Source organism: Arachis hypogaea, chromosome 17 (genome assembly GCF_003086295.3).
Source record: "Arachis hypogaea cultivar Tifrunner chromosome 17, arahy.Tifrunner.gnm2.J5K5, whole genome shotgun sequence".
Classification (NCBI taxonomy): Eukaryota; Viridiplantae; Streptophyta; class Magnoliopsida; order Fabales; family Fabaceae; genus Arachis; species Arachis hypogaea.
Window position 1 is genome coordinate 3665185 of NC_092052.1, and position 20356 is coordinate 3685540.

The 20356-nt window shown below is 33.1% G+C and overlaps 1 protein-coding gene and 2 long non-coding RNA genes across 5 annotated transcripts; 1 reads left to right on the forward strand and 2 right to left on the reverse strand.

Moving 5' to 3' along the window:
* Window positions 1-10708: 10708 nt before the first annotated feature.
* LOC112766922 (uncharacterized) lies at window positions 10709-12789 on the reverse strand. Of its 2 annotated transcripts, none has more exons than XR_003815009.2 (4): window positions 12095-12789; window positions 11767-11956; window positions 11108-11205; window positions 10709-10922 (listed from the first exon to the last, which is right to left on the reverse strand). It is a non-coding gene; the product is annotated as an uncharacterized lncRNA (long non-coding RNA). The 2 variants fall into 2 exon arrangements; XR_011875508.1 differs by having other exon boundaries at window positions 11108-11212; window positions 12095-12710.
* Window positions 12790-13996: 1207 nt separating this feature from the next.
* LOC112762610 (UPF0481 protein At3g47200) lies at window positions 13997-19820 on the reverse strand. Of its 2 annotated transcripts, XM_072222183.1 has the most exons (4): window positions 19638-19820; window positions 19453-19516; window positions 14720-15499; window positions 13997-14385 (listed from the first exon to the last, which is right to left on the reverse strand). In XM_072222183.1, the coding sequence occupies exons 3-4, from the start codon at window positions 15497-15499 to the stop codon at window positions 14380-14382; spliced, it is 786 nt and encodes a 261-aa protein (XP_072078284.1). In that variant the 5' UTR covers window positions 19453-19516; window positions 19638-19820; the 3' UTR covers window positions 13997-14379. The 2 variants fall into 2 exon arrangements, with proteins under 2 accessions (XP_072078284.1, XP_025664270.1); XM_025808485.3 differs by having other exon boundaries at window positions 13997-15499; window positions 19638-19816.
* Window positions 16797-18908, forward strand: LOC140180838 (uncharacterized). Its single transcript, XR_011874837.1, has 3 exons — window positions 16797-17439; window positions 17557-17737; window positions 18634-18908. It is a non-coding gene; the product is annotated as an uncharacterized lncRNA (long non-coding RNA).
* Window positions 19821-20356: the final 536 nt, after the last annotated feature.

Genomic DNA, 20356 nt, shown 5'->3' on the forward strand with positions numbered 1-20356 from the left:
GTTTTGATTATCATCACAATCTGCTCATAAATCAAGCATTCAACATTTTAAAACAAATATGTTGAAAAACATTGTTACTTGAAGTTTGATTAAATTGTTACAGGATAGTGCTTCCCTTGATAAAAATGGCATATATTAAGGGGGAGCCATGTGACAATTTGAAAGGGGGAGAAATTCAATCTTCAAAGGGAGTACTCATACTCAATCTTTTAAATTTCTTTCCATTTCAATTTTAATAATGTTTGTCATCAAGGGGGAGATTGATGAGTTTGGAAAACTCTAAATTAATATTTGTGATGACTAAACATTATTAAAATAATTAATTACAAAATTATTAATCTAATTTTTATTTAACATATATTGATTAAATAATTTTGTTGCAGGTTTTAATGTTGGGCCGAAAAACAAATTTCTGGTGCAAGCCCAATTACATTCAGCCATTGGTTTTGATAATATATGTTGAATATGGCTGAATTGTTTTTTGTTACTTGGGCCAACTTAATCAAACTGAAAATGCTCTCTTATGTGTTTTATACATGATCCAAAAATTCATCAGGAAAGCAAATGTTACCAATTGGGCCAGATTAAAAGTTGTTGCTAGCAAGCCCAATATTATTTTTGATGAATGTTTCCAAGCTTGGTCCGAAATCAAATTAAGAAGAAAGTAAGTTGGCTCCATGCTTTCAAACGGATTCCATATCTCTATTAGGGATGGATTTCAAAACTTAATTGCTAGCATTGGAAACATGAGAGAGAATTTGACATTGATTTGATTGAAGGCATCATTGCTACACGCCACTCTAAGGGAAGTAAAAGCAACTTTTACCAACTAATTAGTTTAACTCATCTAAATTGCTTTTCTTTCAAGATTGCTTATTCTCTCTCATCTCTTTCTTTCTTCTTCTTCGGTCATTGTCCAGGAAACAATGGAAGCCATGTTCAGATATCAAAAGAAAGAAGGAGCTGCATGCATCGAGACCATCAAGCTAATGATGGCAAAAAAACATACTAAAATAAAAATGAGCTGTGGCTGAGATTGTCACCAATTATAGATAAATTTGGTGAGGTAATCTTGAGCTCTTCATGCTCAAAAAAGAAGAAGAAGATTCGGCCAGCTGGGAAGAGACTCTTGGAGGCATGGCTTGTCTTTGATTCTGCTCAACCACCACAGGAAGTAGCTAGAGTGGCGAAGTGATGGTAGAGGCAGAGATTGAAGCAGATGAAGTCATCATCATCATGAAGCATCAAGGGCCAGAAATCCATCTTGGAGAGCAAGCCAAGGATGGAGAGCTCGGATTGATGAAGAATGGTGACCAAGGAAGGACTAGAGGTAATTGCATGTTGGGTTTTACATGGTTATCTCTTCTCTCTCTGTATGGCCGAACCGGTTATGTGTGAAGGGAAAGAAGTTAAGCTTGGGTTGTGGCTTCAAGTGTGGAGGCTTCCCTCTTCTATAAAAAGAGTGAACAACCACTGTTTGAAGCAAGGAGTTAGAAGTAAGCAGTGAGAGTGCAAGGCACAGGATTCTCAGAGCTACCTAAGCTTACAGATTTTCTTCTCCTTCAATGTATTCTGTTTAGTATTTTTTCTGTTTAATTTTGTCATGTCTTGAGTCTCATGGAAAAAGGTAAACAGTGAGGTTTGTATGAAAAAGCCATAGAGCGGAAAAAAGGCAGAGAGTGCAAAATTAAAAGAAAAAGCCATAGATGTCTTAGAGTTCCTTTGTTCATCTATGTTGTGTTTCATGACTCTGTGGAAATTCCCTTGTAAGTTGGGTTAGCACTTTACAGTTTGTAATCAGATTGATTATAGTGAAATTCCATCATGTTTGTGATAGAGACTGGATGTAGGTTGCACTGCACTTAGCAGCCGAACCAGGATATATCTGGGTGTAATCTTCTTCTCTTCTCTACACCATTTCTGTTTCTACTGCACAAGAGCAAAAACCAAAAATATCTCGTGCCAAGTGACGAGACAAAAAGAAAAGTCTCGTTTGAAGTGATGAGCTAAAAACAGAAAAGTCTCCTCTAAGTCCAGCAAGTGTTAGCAAGCAAAAAGGGGGCTAAGATTCAACCCTCCTTCTCTTAGCCACTGAAACCATCAGCATACATGACACATAACATGTTCAATTAGACGTTGACTAAATATATTTACGAAAATCTATCAATTTAGTCATTATGTCATATTAGGAATATGATTTTTGTAATTGGGAAAAACGACTAAATTAATAAATTTTCATAAACATATTTGATCAATACCCAATTAGACATATCAAATATTATATATGTTATCAATTAACATTTTACAACATCAATCTTTAAAGAAAATTGTTAATGAAGTTACTGGAGGATAAATATGATTAATTTGTAATCGTTGAAGAATTAATTTGATTGAAAAAGAATATCTTATCCTTCCAAGACTAATTTCACTATTAACCCTTCAAAATATTATAATCTTTAACAATGCTCTTCATTCCAACAAAAAGAGGCATTTTATTGCGCTATAGGTTCAACAATGACAAATTTAATTATTTTAGTAGTTAATTATTTTGTTGAAAAATATGAAAAAAAAATCTAAAAATATATAAATACATAGGGATAATTTGGGGTGACTAATTTTTTGGATTTATATTATGGAATATTATTTATGGAGTATTTTTGAAAATGAACCGACAATTTTTCATTGTCTCTTTACATTAAATGTTCATATATGTAGTGGGACTTACTCCAACTATATCAATATTTAATTTGTACGATGAAAGACTTCAAAAGTGGTTGCAGATAGTTATTATTGAAAGAAATTGATAACTTCATATAGTCGGACACTGGTAGAGAAATGAATGCTAAAGAAGGAGACAAAGTTTAGTTGGGTATCAATAATTCTTAATTAATTAAATTATTCTTTTACTTTAATTTATTTTTATATTGTTGATTTTTAAGTTGCGTTTAAATTCTATTTTTAAGAGAGAAACATAAAAGGAGACAAAGTTGGGTTAATAGAGAGATAAGCTAATATTTGTTAATTTGTCTCTAGTTTTTTACAGTATTTAACTAATTAACTATCCAATTTCCAATCTTACGAGATTATGATGATTACTGAATTATAAATTAACACCCCAATTAATCAAAAGATCTAACCATATTATGATTTAGATACGCTCCTCAAGACAAAAGGTAGCGTTTGAAAGAGAGATAGAAGTTGAGAGATAGCAACTGAGAGATAGAAATTAAAATAAGTTTTAGTATTGTATTTAGTGTAAAGTAAGAGACATAGATTGAAATAAGAATAAAATTATAATTTAATTTACACAAAAAATAAAATTAGAATTAATTAATTAAAATAGAATATTTTGAATATAAAATGTTATTAAAATTTTAGTCTCTACCTCCAAAAATTTTTATCTCCTGTGTACTTATTCTTGAAAATACTGAAATACTAAAACTTTAATTTAAAAAACAAAGACTAAAATTTTAATACTAATTACTGAACCAACAAATATAATATTGACTCCTAGTCTTTCCCGATAACAAACGGTATCTAAGGAATACAAAGAACATAACATTAAAGCAACTATATGCTACTACATTCAGCATTTGCGTTATATACACCTTCTTAGTGAATTATGAATGTGTGTATCAAACATTCAGCATTATTATTTTAAACACATAAACCTAAAACCTACTACCAAATTTGGATAACAGAACAACACTGCGAATTAGCAGCGCTTTTGAGGTTCAATTGTTGAAATAATATAAAATTGTTTGATTCCAGCGTCTACTCATAATCTCTGAAATAATACAAAATTACGAAAGGCATGCATGAATAAAGTATTATACTGAAAACAATAAAATAGTACAATTTTCTCATATATATATATATATATATATATAGCTGTCCTGAATAATAATTATTTGGATTTCATCACCATAGATCTTATCTTTCTAAGTTTCAAATGGTAACTCTATGAAAAGAAGTTGAAAACGGCCAAGTATATAGGTACCATAAAACAAGTCCAAAAAAAATATTGGTGGATTTTGGGTTATTAATTTAAATAAAAGTGTTGGGAATAAGGAATATGACCAGAATCCAATCAATCATATATCAAATAATTTGTTATTGTTATTATATTAAAATGTTAATATAATAAGGTTCTTGATTAAATTTATAGATTTATCATTGTGATAGTGATCATAATATTGAGAGATAAATCTTTTATAATTTTAATCTAAATTGTTCTTGGTCATAGAATTATTAAAAAGGACATTAATAATCCGAAAAGATCAATATATATATAATGGTCTTCATTGGATGAAAATTAATAGATCTCATTTATTAAATTATATATATATATGGTGCATATAGAGATATGACCATTGAACTGACTCACTCTGAGAATTCCTAATGGTTATAATTATCGCATATTTGTCAATAGGATATTCTCAAGATGAACATGGTAATAGAGTTTCCTTTGACCTGCGACTATCATAGTAATTAACAATGTATTTATTATACTTTGATTCCGGACACCTAATACCCTAGGGTGCTAGTTGAATGGATATTGGGTATGATTTAAATACTTGTAGAATTAATGATTAGTCAATAAGGAATCCGTCAACTCTCGGTAAAGAGTTTGAGCTCTATGATTATAATGACTGAGATGAATAAAATGTTGGCCAAGGGAATTGAATGAATGAAGAAATGAGTTTCTTAGGTCATTCACAGTTCATTATAATAATGGTAACAAGTTAGAGTTTGACAATTAAGCTATACTCTAAGGGTTAACCAAGAGCTGGAAAGATGGAAGGAATTATACTTTGTTCTTCTAAGGTTCTTAGTAAAAATATATTACTTCATACTATCGGGTCGTTGAGGAGTGTTGCTAGACGCCAACCTTGATTAGTAAATTTAGTATGACTAATTTACTACCCGCTTAGTATTGAACCTATGGGGTCACACACTAACGAGTGTTCTAATCTTTGCTGTAAAATTATTTAATTATTATTTTGATTTGATCAAATAAATAATTATATTAATTCAAATGGAATATTATTATATTTTTTGCTAGCACCAAGAATATAATAACAGTATAATAATTGAGAATATTAAATGAGATTTGAGAATAATTAGTTATTCTATTTCTGAATTTGAATTTTAAATTTGGATGAGATCCTAACTGATTCTGTTTTAAATTGTTATGATATGATTCATAAAATTTGAAGGATTCAGATTTTGAATAAAAAGATATGATTCAAATTTGAATTGAGAATCAAATTTAAAATCAATAACAAATCTCATACTATATATATGTACGTCAAGAGTACAGGAAAGTCAAGAGAGAATAACAAGAGTTTTATTCCTATACCTCTACGCACATAAATGTATGTGAGCCTAATTCTTGGAGAAGAATTTTATGGTGTGCAAAGAGTTGCAAGAGGTTTTTCAATTTAGATCAGATGTCCATTGGTCAAAGAGTTGATAGCAAAGGTTGGTCTCGGTGTGGATACGCATAGAGTCTTCGTACAATCGAAGAATAAAGTTTTTACTAAAACGTCTAAAGGTCTCTAGATCTGATCTACTATATATTTATTATTGGAATAAAATTTAAGCAAAAAAATAAATCTTTAAGGATTACTTTCTTTTCTTCCGCTGCGTGTTATGAATACATGGTAATCCTTCAAAAAGAAATGTTAGAGACTATTAGAATTTTTTATTTTTTATCATTACTTAGTCATTAACTATTTTTAGTCTAGTTCTTTTAGTCTAACAATTCAACAACATACTTTATTCTATACTTTTAAACATTGATAATTAATTGATGGTTAAAACAATAAATTCTAATGACCTTTTAATATTTCTCTTTAAATAATATTTGAAAGATAATTAAAAATCAATTCAAACAGTCTAAAATTATTTTATTTAGTATTTATTAGTTATTGCTAAAATAATTATGTAATTTTAGATGTAATAAATATATAATTACATATTTATATACATGAAATTATGGATATTATATCATATAAAATAACTTTAAATATTGTCTCTTTAGTTTATATATAAATTTATCTATTAATTAAGAATATTAAATTTATAATAAAATTTATTATAAATTTATTTTCGCATGAATTATTTATAAACACTTATTATAAGTGGATATGAAAAAATAATAAAAAATATAATATATTGTATAAAAAAAATGAGACGCAACCCAAGGAATAATGATTTATAATAATTTAACAGATGTAACAAAAAGATGTTGACTATGTCTATCTTCGATTGTCAAACTGTTGATTATTAGTTTAAGCTTTTCATTCCTCTGTTCATTACTTGTAACACAAAAATAGATTGTCAAACTGTTGATTATTTCTCCACACTCGTGGATTCCGTTATGGTACCAGAGCCCTTAGAGCCACCGTGTAGGGTGTTCATGATTTGATTAATCCAAAAATTAAACTAATTTTTTGGTTAATTAAAAATATAGTATTAATTAATTAATTAAATTAGTTTTATATAATAAAATCGATTATTAATCGGTTAGTAAAATTTAAAATCGGTTTTTAGTCGGTTATTAAAGCAAAAATTGTTTTTGAAAAAATAACCGATTTTTATATAAAAATCGATTTTTACATTAAAAACCGGTTTTTACACTAAAAAATCGGATTTTATACTAAAAAATTGGTTTTTATACCATAAAATTTGTTTTTACATGTAAAAATAGATTTTACACAAAAATTAATATTTTTACATACAAAAACCCAAATTTTTAAACTTTTTTTAATTGAATATTTTTAATCTAATTTTTTTTTTCTTTTTGAATGATACGAGTAACATTTGTAAATAATGAAATCCCTTCCATTGTTTTCGTTCCTTTTTTTTTCTTATCTCTTTTCAGCATTTTCTATAAAAAAAAATTTCTAATATAAATAATTTTCTTTCTAAATGATACGAGTAACTTTTTCTTATCTCTTTCTTTCCATCTCTCTCCTTTTCTCTCCCCCTCCTATTCTCTCTTCCTTCTCTCTCCCTTTCTCCCCTTCCCCTCTTTCTCCCCCTCCCCTCTTTCTCTTCTTCTCTCTCTCCCCTCTCTCCCATTTCTCTCTCTCTCTCTCCCCCTTCTCTATCTCTCCACTTATCTTCCTTCTCTCTCTCTCACACATTTTTCTCTCTCCTCTTCTCTTTCTTTTCTCTCTCTCCCCTCCTATCTATCTATCTCTCTCTCCCTTTCCCCTCTTTCTGCCCCTCCCCTTTCTTTCTCTCTATCATAGTTATCAGAACCAAATTGGTAATCAACCCGGTCATATGACCGGATCACTGAGTTACTGGTTCAACCGGTGGGTCACTGATTCACCCGGTTAACCCGGTTATAACTAAAAAAAATATAAAATTATATAAATAAAATTAAAATAATGTCTTAAAACTTAAAATTTGAGTCTTACAAACATTAATAATCAAATATCAGGTCTTAAACATAACTAAAAATACAACAACCAGCAACCAAAAATACAGCAACCAGCAACTAAAAATACAGCAACCTTTCCACAATTCAGCAGATTTTAACCAGCAACAATAGAACAGTTAACTAATATACCAACTAGCAACCACTAGGCACCAACAATACAATTCAAGAACAATTTTAACTAACTTTCGACCAGCTTCAACAACTACTATAAAAAAATCAAATTTATCAACAGATTCCATAACAATAGGTCAATAACAGAGGCACTGACCTGAGGGAGCAGAAGCACTGAGGTAGAAGATGAATTGTTGCTGAGCTTTCTGACGGCGAGGTGGGGGAGAAGCAGTGACGGCCGGGAGAAGTAACGACGCCGCAGAGAGTGACCTCGTCTAATGAAGGTTCGGCGATGTGAGGCACCCACAAACCACAGAAGCAAAAGCAACGAAGTAGAAGCAGAAGAAGCACAACCCACAAACGACCAATATAACAACGAACACGGCAAGGTGGGGGGAGAAGCAGTGACGGCCGGGAGAAGTGACGCCGCCACGGAGAGTGACAACGCTGCGGAGAGTGACGACGACATTCGGCAGTGACTGATGAGGCCGATTGATGAATTTGTTTTTGATCTCAGACACTCAACTCTCAACACTCAAGAGATCTGTCTTAGTCTCTCAGATCAGATGCCATTAGGGAGATGTGAGTGAGGCAATGGGGAAGGGGGGATAGCCTAAGGTTCATTGATTTCAGATTCAACGAAAAGGGGGGGGGAGGGGGGAATGTCTGACGACGCCGTTTAAAAGAAACCAAAAAAAAAATACACAGACCCAGACCGGGTCAAATCACCCGGCTGGGTCACCGGTTTTCATCAAACCTGCCGGGTTGAACCGGGTTTTGCCGGGTCAATTGCATCTCCGGTTCAATGTGTGGCTCGGTCCGGTTAGGTGATCGGGTGACCGGATTTCCGGTCGAACCGACCGGATCGAGCCGGGTCTGATAACTATGCTCTCTATCCTTCTCTCCCTCTCTCTCCCATGCTCTCACTCTTCCCTTTCCTCTTTCTCTCTCCCCTCCTCTCCCTCTCTCCTTCTCTCTCCCCTCCTTTTTTTCTCTCTCTCTCTCTCTTTCTCTTTCTCTTTTTCTGTCTCTCTCTCTCTTTTCTCTCCCCATCCTCTTTCTCTCTCCCCTCTCTTTTTGTCCTCTTTCTCTTCCTCTTTTTCTCTCTTCTTCTCTCTCTCCTATCCTTCTTCTCTCTTCTTATCTCTCTCATTTTTTCTTTCTCCTCCTTTATCTTCTCCTCCTATCTCTCTTCTCTCTCGCTTTAGAGAGAAGAGGAGAAAAGAGATAGAAGAGGGATAGAGATTGAGAGAAGGTTGAGGGAGAAAGAGAAAAGAGAGAGTAAGAGAAGAAAGAGGAGAAGGAGAGAAAAAAAGAGAGGAAGAGGAGGAGAGAGAAAATGGGAGAGAGAAAGAAGAAAAGGAAAGAGAGAGGAGCGAGAGAGAGAAAGAGAGAAAAGAAAAGAAAAGAAAAGAGAGTGAGGGAAAGGAGAGAGAGAGGAAGGAGAGGGGAGAGAGAGAGAGGAAGGAGAGGAGAGAGAGAGAAAGGGAAAGAGAGAGAAGGGAAAAGAGAGGAGAAAGAAGAGAGATATGGGAGAGAGAGAAGGAGAGAAAGAGAGAAGGAAAAAAAGAGAGAAGGAGAGAAGGAGAGAGAAAGAGGAAACGGGAGAGAGAGGGAGAGAAGGATAGAGAGACAAGGGAGAGAGAAAGAAAGACGAGGTGGAGAGAGAGAGAGGGGAGAGAGAGAGAGGAGGGAGAGGGGAGAGAGAGAAAGAGAGGAAAAAAGGAAAAGAGAGAGATAGGGGAGAGAAGGGAGGAGAGAGAGAGAGAGAGAGAGAGAGAGAGAGAGAGGAGAGGAGATAAAGAGAAAAATGAGTGAGAGGGAAAGGGGAGAGAAATAGGAGGAAAAGAAGAGAGATAAGGGAAGAGAGAATAGAGAGAGAAGAGGAAGAGAGAGAGAGATGAGGGGGAGAGTGAAAAGGAGAGGATAAAGAGGAGAAGGAGAAAGAGAAAAATGAGAGAGAGAGAAGGGAGAGAAAGGAAAAAGAGAGATAGGAGGAGAGAGAAAAGGGAGAGAGAGAGAGAAAAGAGAAAGAAGGGAGGGAGAGAGAAAGAGAGAGAAAGGGGGAGAGAGAGAGGGGGAAGGGGGAGAGGGAGAGAGAGAAAGAGTAAGTAATTTGATTTTGAAATTAGGTTTTGATTTTAATTTGGTTTTAGTTTTGATTAACCTGTTAAAAATCGATTTTTTTAACTTTGGTTTTAGTTAACCAATTTTAAAAAATATGGATATAATTTTTAAAATTATTTTATTAAATTGGTTAAGATTATAATTTTTTAACCAATTAACCACAATTTAGTTATTTTTATGAACACCCCTACCACCGTGTATGAAAAGGTAGTTAAGGTATGAGAAACTCTCAAGCTCTCGCAATAGAGTTTGATGATACAACTTGTGGGGTACCCACTGCTCAATCTTTCAACATGTCTGAAACGGAAGTCGACCATGACATTAATAGTTCAGATTTAGAGTTTAAGGTATTTATTTTTTGGTTTCCTCTTCATTTCTACCTTTTAATAGCAACTTAATTTTCATGGAGCGCTGCACTCCTTAATTTCTCGGGAGAGCATGAGCATTCATCCCTAAAATTATGATGCCCTTCTATTTGTCATAGGCAATTATAAAACATTAACCTTTTTATCTTTGTATTATTGATGTTAATCCAAATCTGAATCCTTTTTCAATATCCATGAAGCAACTTTCTTTGTACTTTGTATCTAAGATTTTTATTTGACAAAGCAGGTTCATGATGAAGTGATATTGGAAGGGCCAAGTGAATCAGCTGAGGTAGCAAAGGCCATAGTTGTAGAATGCATGGCCAAACCCTTCCATGGAAAAAACATTCTAAAAGTGGACCTCTCCGTTGATGCCAAGTGTGCTCAAAACTGGTACTCTGCCAAATAGAACATTCCATTATACAGCATGAAGTCCATGGCTCTATTTGGTAAATAAGTCATTTTGTTTGAAAGGCAAAAATAATGCCTCAAATAGTATTATTATTTTCCTTCTTTGATTTCTATAGAGGTTTGGGGTTGTTTCAAGTGTTATGTTATGGTGATGCCAAAGCATAACTGTCACAGCCTAAAACGAGCCATGACCGGCGCTCAGGAAAATAATCCCTAGCAAACCTAACCGACTCAAAGATAAATTCAATAAGAAAATTACAAATATTTTAAAATAACTTTACAATTTCTAAAATGAATAATTACATGTTTTTAACAAAAGGTAAAATAAATAAATATGAATGGATCCTGCCTGTGACATATGGAGCATATACATCTAGGACTCGACAAAAATAGATACTCATTGTAGATCGTGACTCTTGATTAGAAAGTCTCACATGGTCAAGTATTTGTTCCTGAAAAATATTTTTAGAAAAAGGGATGAGTTTTGCAATTCAGTGACTAGACAATACATCTATAATCCACATGAGACCATATAAACATTATTATCAAAGTAATTTGAATTAGAAAATAGCAGTTGATAATAATAAGTGAATCAATAAGGGAGTTCTCATACAAAAATCAAATCAAAAGTCCACACCTGAACGGCTCCACCTCTATGGGTAGCCCTTTCCTCTTGTGTGTCCTAACAGAATAACAGATCTAACGTGTGGCCTACACGTTAGGCTAGCAACACCCCTGCTAGCTGGAGTCTGAGTTAGATGCATCTAAGTTAACGTCATAACCGCCGTTAACTACGGTTTTCTAATACGAGCCTCCCAAACCAATTCCAAACATATAATTTTAAATACAACAAATCTTTGATCTTTTAAATATATAAGGTATCGAATAAAATCAAATCAGATAATATTTTCTCATCCAAATCATATTCAATCCTATTTCTCAATCTTAAAGCATTTCAAACATATTTCATAATTCCAAAATAAGTGAGTACCAACAAAATTTCAATGCTTCAAAAATACATATTCGAGTAGAATCAAATGCTTTAAAATAATATAAAACTTCTTCAAACATACATATAGTCTCATAAAAATATATAGTCTCATGTGCATATTAGAATGCATATTAGAATGAGCTTAACAATGATAAATATATAGTTCTAATAACTCAATTAGTAAAACCAATTTAAAATCCTTTGATAATAATCTTTGTAAGTATAACTAAATTCAAAGCACCGTATATAAAAAAAAATATTTATAGACGTAAAGCCAAACAATTATAAATGTAAAGCCTACTCACAACTTGGTCCTAAGGGACCGAAGAAACCGAACCCAAAATGCCGAATTAAAAGCTGAGAAAGGTTGGAATAGAATGGAACGACAGAACACAGAGTTTGGACCGAGCCAGTGGCAGCAACTTCAATTCAAACAGCACCAACGACTACGTCTCGAATGTCATCTCGACAACAACAGCAGCATCGCTACCACTTCTAGCCCGTAACAAACAGCAGCAAAAGCAAATCAATCAAGAAAGATGGCACGAAAATAGAGCGACACAGTAAGGTAGATTAAAGTGGAACAGGAATAAGAAGAGATGTCAAGTACAAGCAGAATGGGGTTTGTTTTACCAAGGGAAAGGTATAGCAGTGGTGGCTCTTGGCGGCGACGACTCCGGCAGCAACTTTCATGGCCCTAGAGACTCCGGCAATCAATGGAAAACCAAAACTAGAAGCAGAACAGAACAATCCTTCTCCGGTGACCTCCTCCACCTGCAACGGAGGCAACCCCAATGTCGGTGGAGAAACAGAAGGCTGGCTCTGTGTCACGGTGGTGGAAGGCGGCAGCACTTTGGCGACGAGCTCCAGCAGAGCTCCCCTTTCTCCCTCCCATTCGCGTCCTCCTTCTCTGCCCTAGTTGGCAACGATGATGACCTCAACCAGGGCGGCGACAGTCTCAATCAACTGCAGTGGGCGGCGACGGGCACAGCGACGATGACAAGACTCCCTCCTCCCTCTTCTACGTCACGCACTTTCCTCTTTCTCTGTGGAAGGCCTGTGATCTCACTCTCATCTCTCTCGCGCATCTATTCTTTTCTCTGCGATGGCAACAGTAGCGCCCACCCCTGCTGGCATCGTCTCTTCTTTTCCCTTTCTTCTTCTTCCTTTCTTCTTCAATCGCTCCTCTTTTGATTTCTGTTCTCCTCCCTTTCTCCCGTTCTTTCTCTTATTTGTGGGTGTATGTGTTATAACATTAGGGATTTTTGGATTAAGGTTAAAGTGGGAAAAAGAGGGATAAGGGTAGTCTAGAAATTTTGATAAAATATGAGGGTAAGGTAGTAATAAAAAATACTTGGGGCATTACAATAACACATTTAACTTCCAAGATGGAAGCAAAAGGCCAAAAACAATGGTCTCGGCATTTGACTGCTTTAGTTGGCAGTTTTTTTTTTTTTTCACTATTTTGAATCACACCTAATTGTCATGCCTTGCATCATGAAGCAGTATAGCCATTTTGCATGATGCAAGCATTATGTGATGTATATAAAATTGGTGAAAAATTAAAAAGTTTCTATTATTCTGTTTCTCTTAATTAGGGATGAGATTTGCAAACTTTTAAGATTTATTTCGTTGCCTGTGCATAATTTTGTGTTTCATTTATTTAGATTTTTGTAGACAAAATATTTAATCTAAATTAAAGATACTTAGGAATTATAGATTAACTTATAAATTTTATATAAAAATATTTTAAATTTTTAGATCATGGTGGATGTTCAGTTAATACTTATTTGTCAATGTTTAAATAACATCCTCTATTGGTAATATCCACTTAATAATATTACCTTCTCGTTTAGTTGTATGAATGTTAGTATTTTTTTTCCTTGTTACTTTTCTAAGTTTGATTCAAGACTTAGTCTATGGACATTTTTTATGGTACAATTGAAATTGAAAAGCATTCCTAGCTGTATTTAAGATAAAACATGATGTTTGAATGAGTTAATATTTAATTTGGTCTCTGAATTTATACATGAACTTCAATTTAGTTTTTGAAATTTCAATTATTTTTATTTAATCTTTAAATTTTATAAACGTGACTCACATTTAGTCATTAGAAAAATTTTCGACACACAAATGTTAATGGAGTTTTGACATGGACAGACAAATATCACGCTAGAACTTGTAAAATGATATTGTTTTGGTTTTGGCGTTCAAATAGCCTAAAAACGATGTTGGATCATTTGTTTTGGACGAAAAAATTTCAATAAATACTACTCATGATGTTTTTTAGCTATTTGAATGCCAAAACAAAAATGACGATGCTTTACAGAGTCTAATGTGACATTCAGCTTTATGTGTTGAAAATTATCTCAAAATAGACTAACATGAGTCATGTTTACAAAATTTGTAGACTAAATAAAAATAATAAAAATTTCAAGAACTAAATTAAGATTGATATGCAAATTTAGAGAGCCAATTGATTTTGAATACTAACTTCGTAATAAAGACGTGTAAATAACTTATAGAATACAACAATAATAAAACAAAAATCACATTCAAACCTGATACAATTACAGAAAAGGGAGCTACCATATGAAGTGGTCTTCAATAAATACATTATACATGGGTTATGGTTATCAATGTTGATAACAAACATTTCAATAACTTTAAAATACAAATAATATTAAATCTGCCACACCATATTGAACATTAACATAATCATCCAACACAACACAACACAATACAAACATTAATATAGTACTAGAGTACAACTTGAAGGATCGAAAATACTGTCTGAACAAGAGTGAGAATAAGCAGAAAAATTCCAGCAATGGAAGCTACCGTCTTCCACGGAGTGTTGCAGTAGTCGCGCTTCAAAGTTGCTACTTTTCTGTTCCAAGGCTTCTCACAGAAATCATTCAAGCCTTTAAGAATACAAGAATATTTCACATTAAAATTTCGAGTCACAATGTTCACTGTAAGACCATTGAACATTTTAGCCACTGCATTGCTATCACCTAACCAATTCTCAATTATTCCATTCTTAATCAACAAATCCACATCTTCGTCTGTGTTGATAAGAAAATCAATGACAGCGATATAGTCAGTAAGGTAGGATTTGTAGATACAGTGACATTGCTCGAAAGCTAACAAATTTCTCAAAACAACTTCGGTAGAGTCCACCACTCTGATGAATGGAATTCTAAGAGTATGATCAGAAAGTTGCAAGTCTAGTAAGCAGTTACTAGTTTTCTTTACCTCAAACTTCACTCCTGCTTCCCTCAGCTGAGTTGCAGTATAGAGGTGCGTTAGATGCGCTTCTCTTGAGCATTCAGAGATTGATAAGTCAGAAGATAATAACAGAAGCTTTCTTGTTAGGTCTGTGAAATGAGCTATTCTACCAACATTGGTTAAGGATAGCTCGTCCCTATTACCAGAAATGATAACACGAGGAAGGATATAACGAGTGAGAGTTAACAGTGAAGGATTTGAGGTAGAAGGAAAAGCTAGATTGTAAAGCTTTTCAAGAACAAAGAAAGGGACTTGATTCTCAAGCATCAGCAAATCATGTTTCAAATAGGGCCATAACCAAGGTGACAGAACAAAGACATCATGACTTGACCACTGCTTGAAATGGAACTTGAGTAAAATCTCTAATATGAAGCAGCAGTCCACCAATATTACCATAACATGTTCTTCCTCACTAAGCTTGATGTCATCTGAGTAGCAACCACGAACCTTTGGCTCCACTTCTTGCACGCAACTCACAAAACTTTCCAAGTTCTTCGTCTCGCTTCTTTCAATGAATTCTTTGAAATATATTGTTTTCTGGCCCTCCATCTTTTGCAAGTTTGGATCCCTATGATGAAAAGGACCAATTGAAACAACCTTTGGAGTGTATGCATCTTCTTTGACCTTGCGAATCTCATGAGGCACCCTATAGATGCAGCATTCCTCCGTAAAGAGAGGCAATGCCTTCTCCATCTTTGCTTTAATCTTCTTTATTATTGCAGCGTCACCAGGATTCGGATTTGCCATCTATAGTATGTGAACGAACCGTGTCAATCTATTATTTATTATCAATGATTCTTAAGATGTCACGTCCTTTAGAAATTTGCCATATCTAACATCAAATTTATTTATTTATTTATTTTTTAACAATATACAACATCATCTATCTACATATTTAAAGAATAATATTTACATATAATTAACCAAAAATATTATTTACACATAAAAAAAATTTACTAAATCAGTTATCATATATTTAATGTTTTTTAATTTATTTTTAATATATATTTTATATTTCAGTAAATATTCTATACAGACTGATTTAGTGGCTAGTTTTTAATGTGTATGTAGTATTGTTGATAATTAACTTATTACCAAACTCTTAATTTCTCATGTTAATTAAATTATATATATATATATTGAAAACATATCATAAAAGATTTAATTTATATCAAAATTTTAAATTTAATATATTTTATGTCTTATTTTGTTTTTCTTTCGAATATTTTTAATTTCTAATCAATTTTCATATTATTATATTGCAACTAACTATGTGTAGAATAAAGTTTATAATTATAATTAGTTCCTAACTTCCTATATATAAAAATGCATGTCCTATATAGTTATATGATGAATTGATATAATTCAAATAGATAATAAATCATTTTAATTTATTCAAAAAACACTTCGCCATATATAAAGAACGGTTCCGCTACGTTATCAACAGTATATCTGCCAACTTCTGCCAACTCTTATTTATAATTGTGTTTCATGGAAGTGTGTTTGTGGATGTATCTAATAAAAATGTCTTTTTTATAGTTGTGTTTAATAGAAGTGTCTTTATAGATATATTTTCTGGATGTGTCTCTTTATATATGTATTTAAAATATATTAATTATTAGACACATCCACGAACACACTTCTATGAAATACAATTATAAATAAGAGTTGGCAGAAGTTGGCAGATATGCTGTTGGTAACGTAGACTTTTCCTATAAAGAAATACCTATAGTTGTCAAATTCGGACAAAACTAGCCAATTCGAATTCCAAAACTGATTCAGTACAAATTTAAGACTATTTAATTTCTCTCTTAAAATATTCTATCCCAAATTATCTCTTAAACTATAATATTAGGATAATCATTCACACACCTAACGAATTGAACATCCGGTCATTGTAAACTATCCATAAATAAACCGAATGAAAAAGAATCATTATATAATCATATACATATCTATTGAATTGAACATCCGATATATCTATTGTTGACATTGTTTATGTAAAATCCCTACACTGCCCTTATTCCCTTTCTTTTTCCAAACCAAACCCTAACCCTCTTCTAACAAACTCACTCACCTCTCACTGTCGCACACACACTCCCCTCACACCATCTTCCTCACAGCACACACCCACGAGCTGAGAAAAGGAAAAAAAAAGGAAGATGGAGATCGAGAGAGCGAAAGAGAAGAGGAGAGAAGGAAGAAGAGGAGGGAGAGGGCTATTGCACCGGCGTCGCGCCTCACCGTAGTCCAACTTGCCGTCGCGCCGCCACCGCAACCGTCTCGCCCAGCCGCGTTCAGTTTGCTGTCGTGCCGCCTTGCCGTCGTCGCCGTTGGAGGGAGACCTTGTCGTTGCAGCGGAAAGCGTAGAGACGAAGAGAGGGTGAGAGAGCTACAAGATGGAGGGAAGGAAGGTGGCAGTCGTGAGAGGAGGTGACGATGGAGGCTTCTGCTGTTGCTGTCGCTGGAGCTCACCGCTGGTGCACTTGAAGCTACTTCATCCCCTAACTTGCTCCACCGTGGTTGACCCCTGGCCTCCCTGTTTTCGTCGGAGTTACTGATGCCACTGCTGGAGGAGAGGATCTAATGCCACTGCTGTTTTGCTTCACCAGCGTAGCTCTTATTGTTGCCAGAAAACATGCTACAACTTCCAAACTTGCCGGCAACACTGTCTTGCCACTGTTTTGGTCTAGTTTCTTCCCTTGATCTGTTCCAATTTCACCTTATCTCTGCCGCCATTTCGTTTCTCTGTCTTGCTCTTATTCTGATTTATTTTTTGCCTCTATTCTGTTTTGGATTTTCAGAACTATATTTGTATTTGTCTTTCATTCAATTTGAATCTACTGCCTTTGGCTGGTGTCGTGGCCATTGTTGCTATCGTAAGAATTGAAGTTGCTGCATTGTCTCAGTTCAAGTTCCGCGCTCTTTCGTACCCTTTTAATTTGGCACTCGAGTTCGGCCTCTTCGGTCCCTTAGGACCATGTTGTGAGTAGGCTTTACATTTATAATTGTTTGATTGTGCATTTATAATTATTTTGATATATATCTATTATGATCTTTGAATTATACTCACTATATTTGTCTAGAACGGTTTTAAATTGATTAGAATAATTGATTTATTAAAATTGAATAATTCATTTTTATGAAGTTTATACTTTCGAAACTATACATGAGATCATATATATTTTTGATGAAGTTTTGCATTATTTTAAATTGTTTGATCTTATCTGAATATCTGTTTTTTTAGACCATATATATTTTTGATAAAGTTTTGCATTATTCTAAAATGTTTGAGTTTACTTGAATATCTGTTTTTGAAACATTAAAGTATTTGTTGGTATTTACTTAGTTTAAAGATTATGAAATATATTTGAAATGTGTTTTGATTGAAAAAGTATGATTGGAAAGGATTCTGATGAGAAAGTATAATATGATTTGATTTGATTCGATACCTTATATATTTGAAAGATCAAAGATTTGTTGTATTTGAAATTATATGTTTTGAATTGGTTTGGGAGGCTCGTATTAGAAAATCGAAGTTAACGGCGGTTATGACGTTAACTTAGATGCATCTAACTCAGACTCCAGCTAGCAGGGGTGTTGCTAGTCTAACGTGTAGGCCACACGTTAGATCTGTTATTCTGTTAGGACACACGAGAGGAAAGGGCTACCCTTAGAGGTGGAGCCGCCCAAGTGTGGATTATTTGATTTGATTTTTGTATGAGAACTCCCTTATTGATTCACATATTCGTATAAATTATTATTTTCTAACTAAAATTATTTTTATGATAATGTTTATATGGTCTCATGTGGATTATAGATGTATTGTCTAGTTACTGAGTTGCAAAACTCATTCTATTTTCTAAAAATATTTTTTTCAGGAACAAATACTTGAATAAGTGAGCCTTCTATTCAAGAGTAATGATCTGTAATTGGTACTTCATTTTTGTTGAGTTCTTAGACGTCATATGCTCTATATGTCACAGGCAGGATCCATCCATATTTACTTATTTTACCTTTTATTAAAAATATGTAATTATTCATTTTAGAAATTGTAAATTTATTTTAAAATATTTGTAATTTTCTTATTTAAATTATATTTGAGTCTGATAGGCTTGCTATGGAACTGTTTCCTTGAGCGCCGGTCATAGTTCATTTTCGGCCATGACAATTTAATATTCTCATTGTCTCTTTATACTTTTCCTTATTTAAAAGATTATGTATAAAAATCTATAATATTAATATTTCGCATGTGGTGCGAGTCTAAATCTAATGGTAAATAATGCTCATTTTTTCTGTCTTAAATCAAGTAAATAGATGTTAAATTATGTGTATGTTGTTTCTTTCCTCTTCAATTAGCCCTTATTTATTTTTAGAAAATGTTATTTGTACACTAAAATTAGTCACTAAAATCAACTATCAATATATTTGTATATAAATATATGTATAATTTAATTTATTTTTAATGTGTATTTATATTCTAGCATATATTTTATACTAGTGACGAATTTTGGTATAACCTTTTATTTTTACATTCTTATGGGGGAAACCTTCATCTTTGTCCTTATGATTATTTATTTCTTTACCTTTATAAACTACTACAATATTATTAGTTAATGCTAGCTAGTAGAAAAGACAAAAAGATATTTTTTAGAAGATAATATAATACAATATAATATAATATAGTAAGACAAACTCACCTTGCGGCCTTTCTATTTATATGTATAAGAGTCTTGCCTGCCTTTGACTCAGTGCCCTACAGCCCTACACAACACAGCAACAATTGAACTTTCTGTCAGAAATCATTATTTTATGTGGTTTGAATAATAAGCACTTCCAATCAAAACAAGACATTGTATGACATGGGAGGAATAGGAAAGACAACCTTACTGAAACAAGTGTTAGATGACAACAATTCCAAATAAATGGCAATAGATATAGTGATGAAGCTGGGAAAAGAAGCTGATCTTGGCTACATAACAAAGGTAAAGTATATCACTTTTTCTTTTTGGATGCTGCTTTATATTTATTTTTTTCATGCTCAAAGGCAAGTATCACCGAGATTATGAAATAAGAAACACATTTATACAAGATTGGCATTTTTTTTTTGTATTGCGTTACAAGATTGATGGCTGAGATTTTACGACTAGAATCTAAGTTTTAATACCAAATAAAAAAAAAAAAGAGTTTTTGTATTATTATTTATTTATTTTAAAGTGTTTCTACATTTCAACTTCTATCTTTGCACCATATTCTTTATTTCAAGGTTCTAAGAAGGCTCCACTAGTTTCCAAAGTAACTCCTCATTGGAGGAAAATTTTATTCAAGTAAAATTCTTATACTCAAGAAATTCAGCAACATAGCAAGTAGTAAATAAAACCAATAATATAATTATCTTCTCTTAAAATTATTTGTATCTCTTCCAGATATGCTAATCTCTATTACCCTATGTTATGTTGGTTAGTATTTCTTTTTAATCACTTTTGCTAGTTTGTATGATTTCTAGCTTTTAATTGGTACCTTGAGGAAAATCATGGCTATATATATGACATTGAGTCTTTGTCGGATGATGATCCTTATTGATTAGCCAAAAGTTTACTCTAC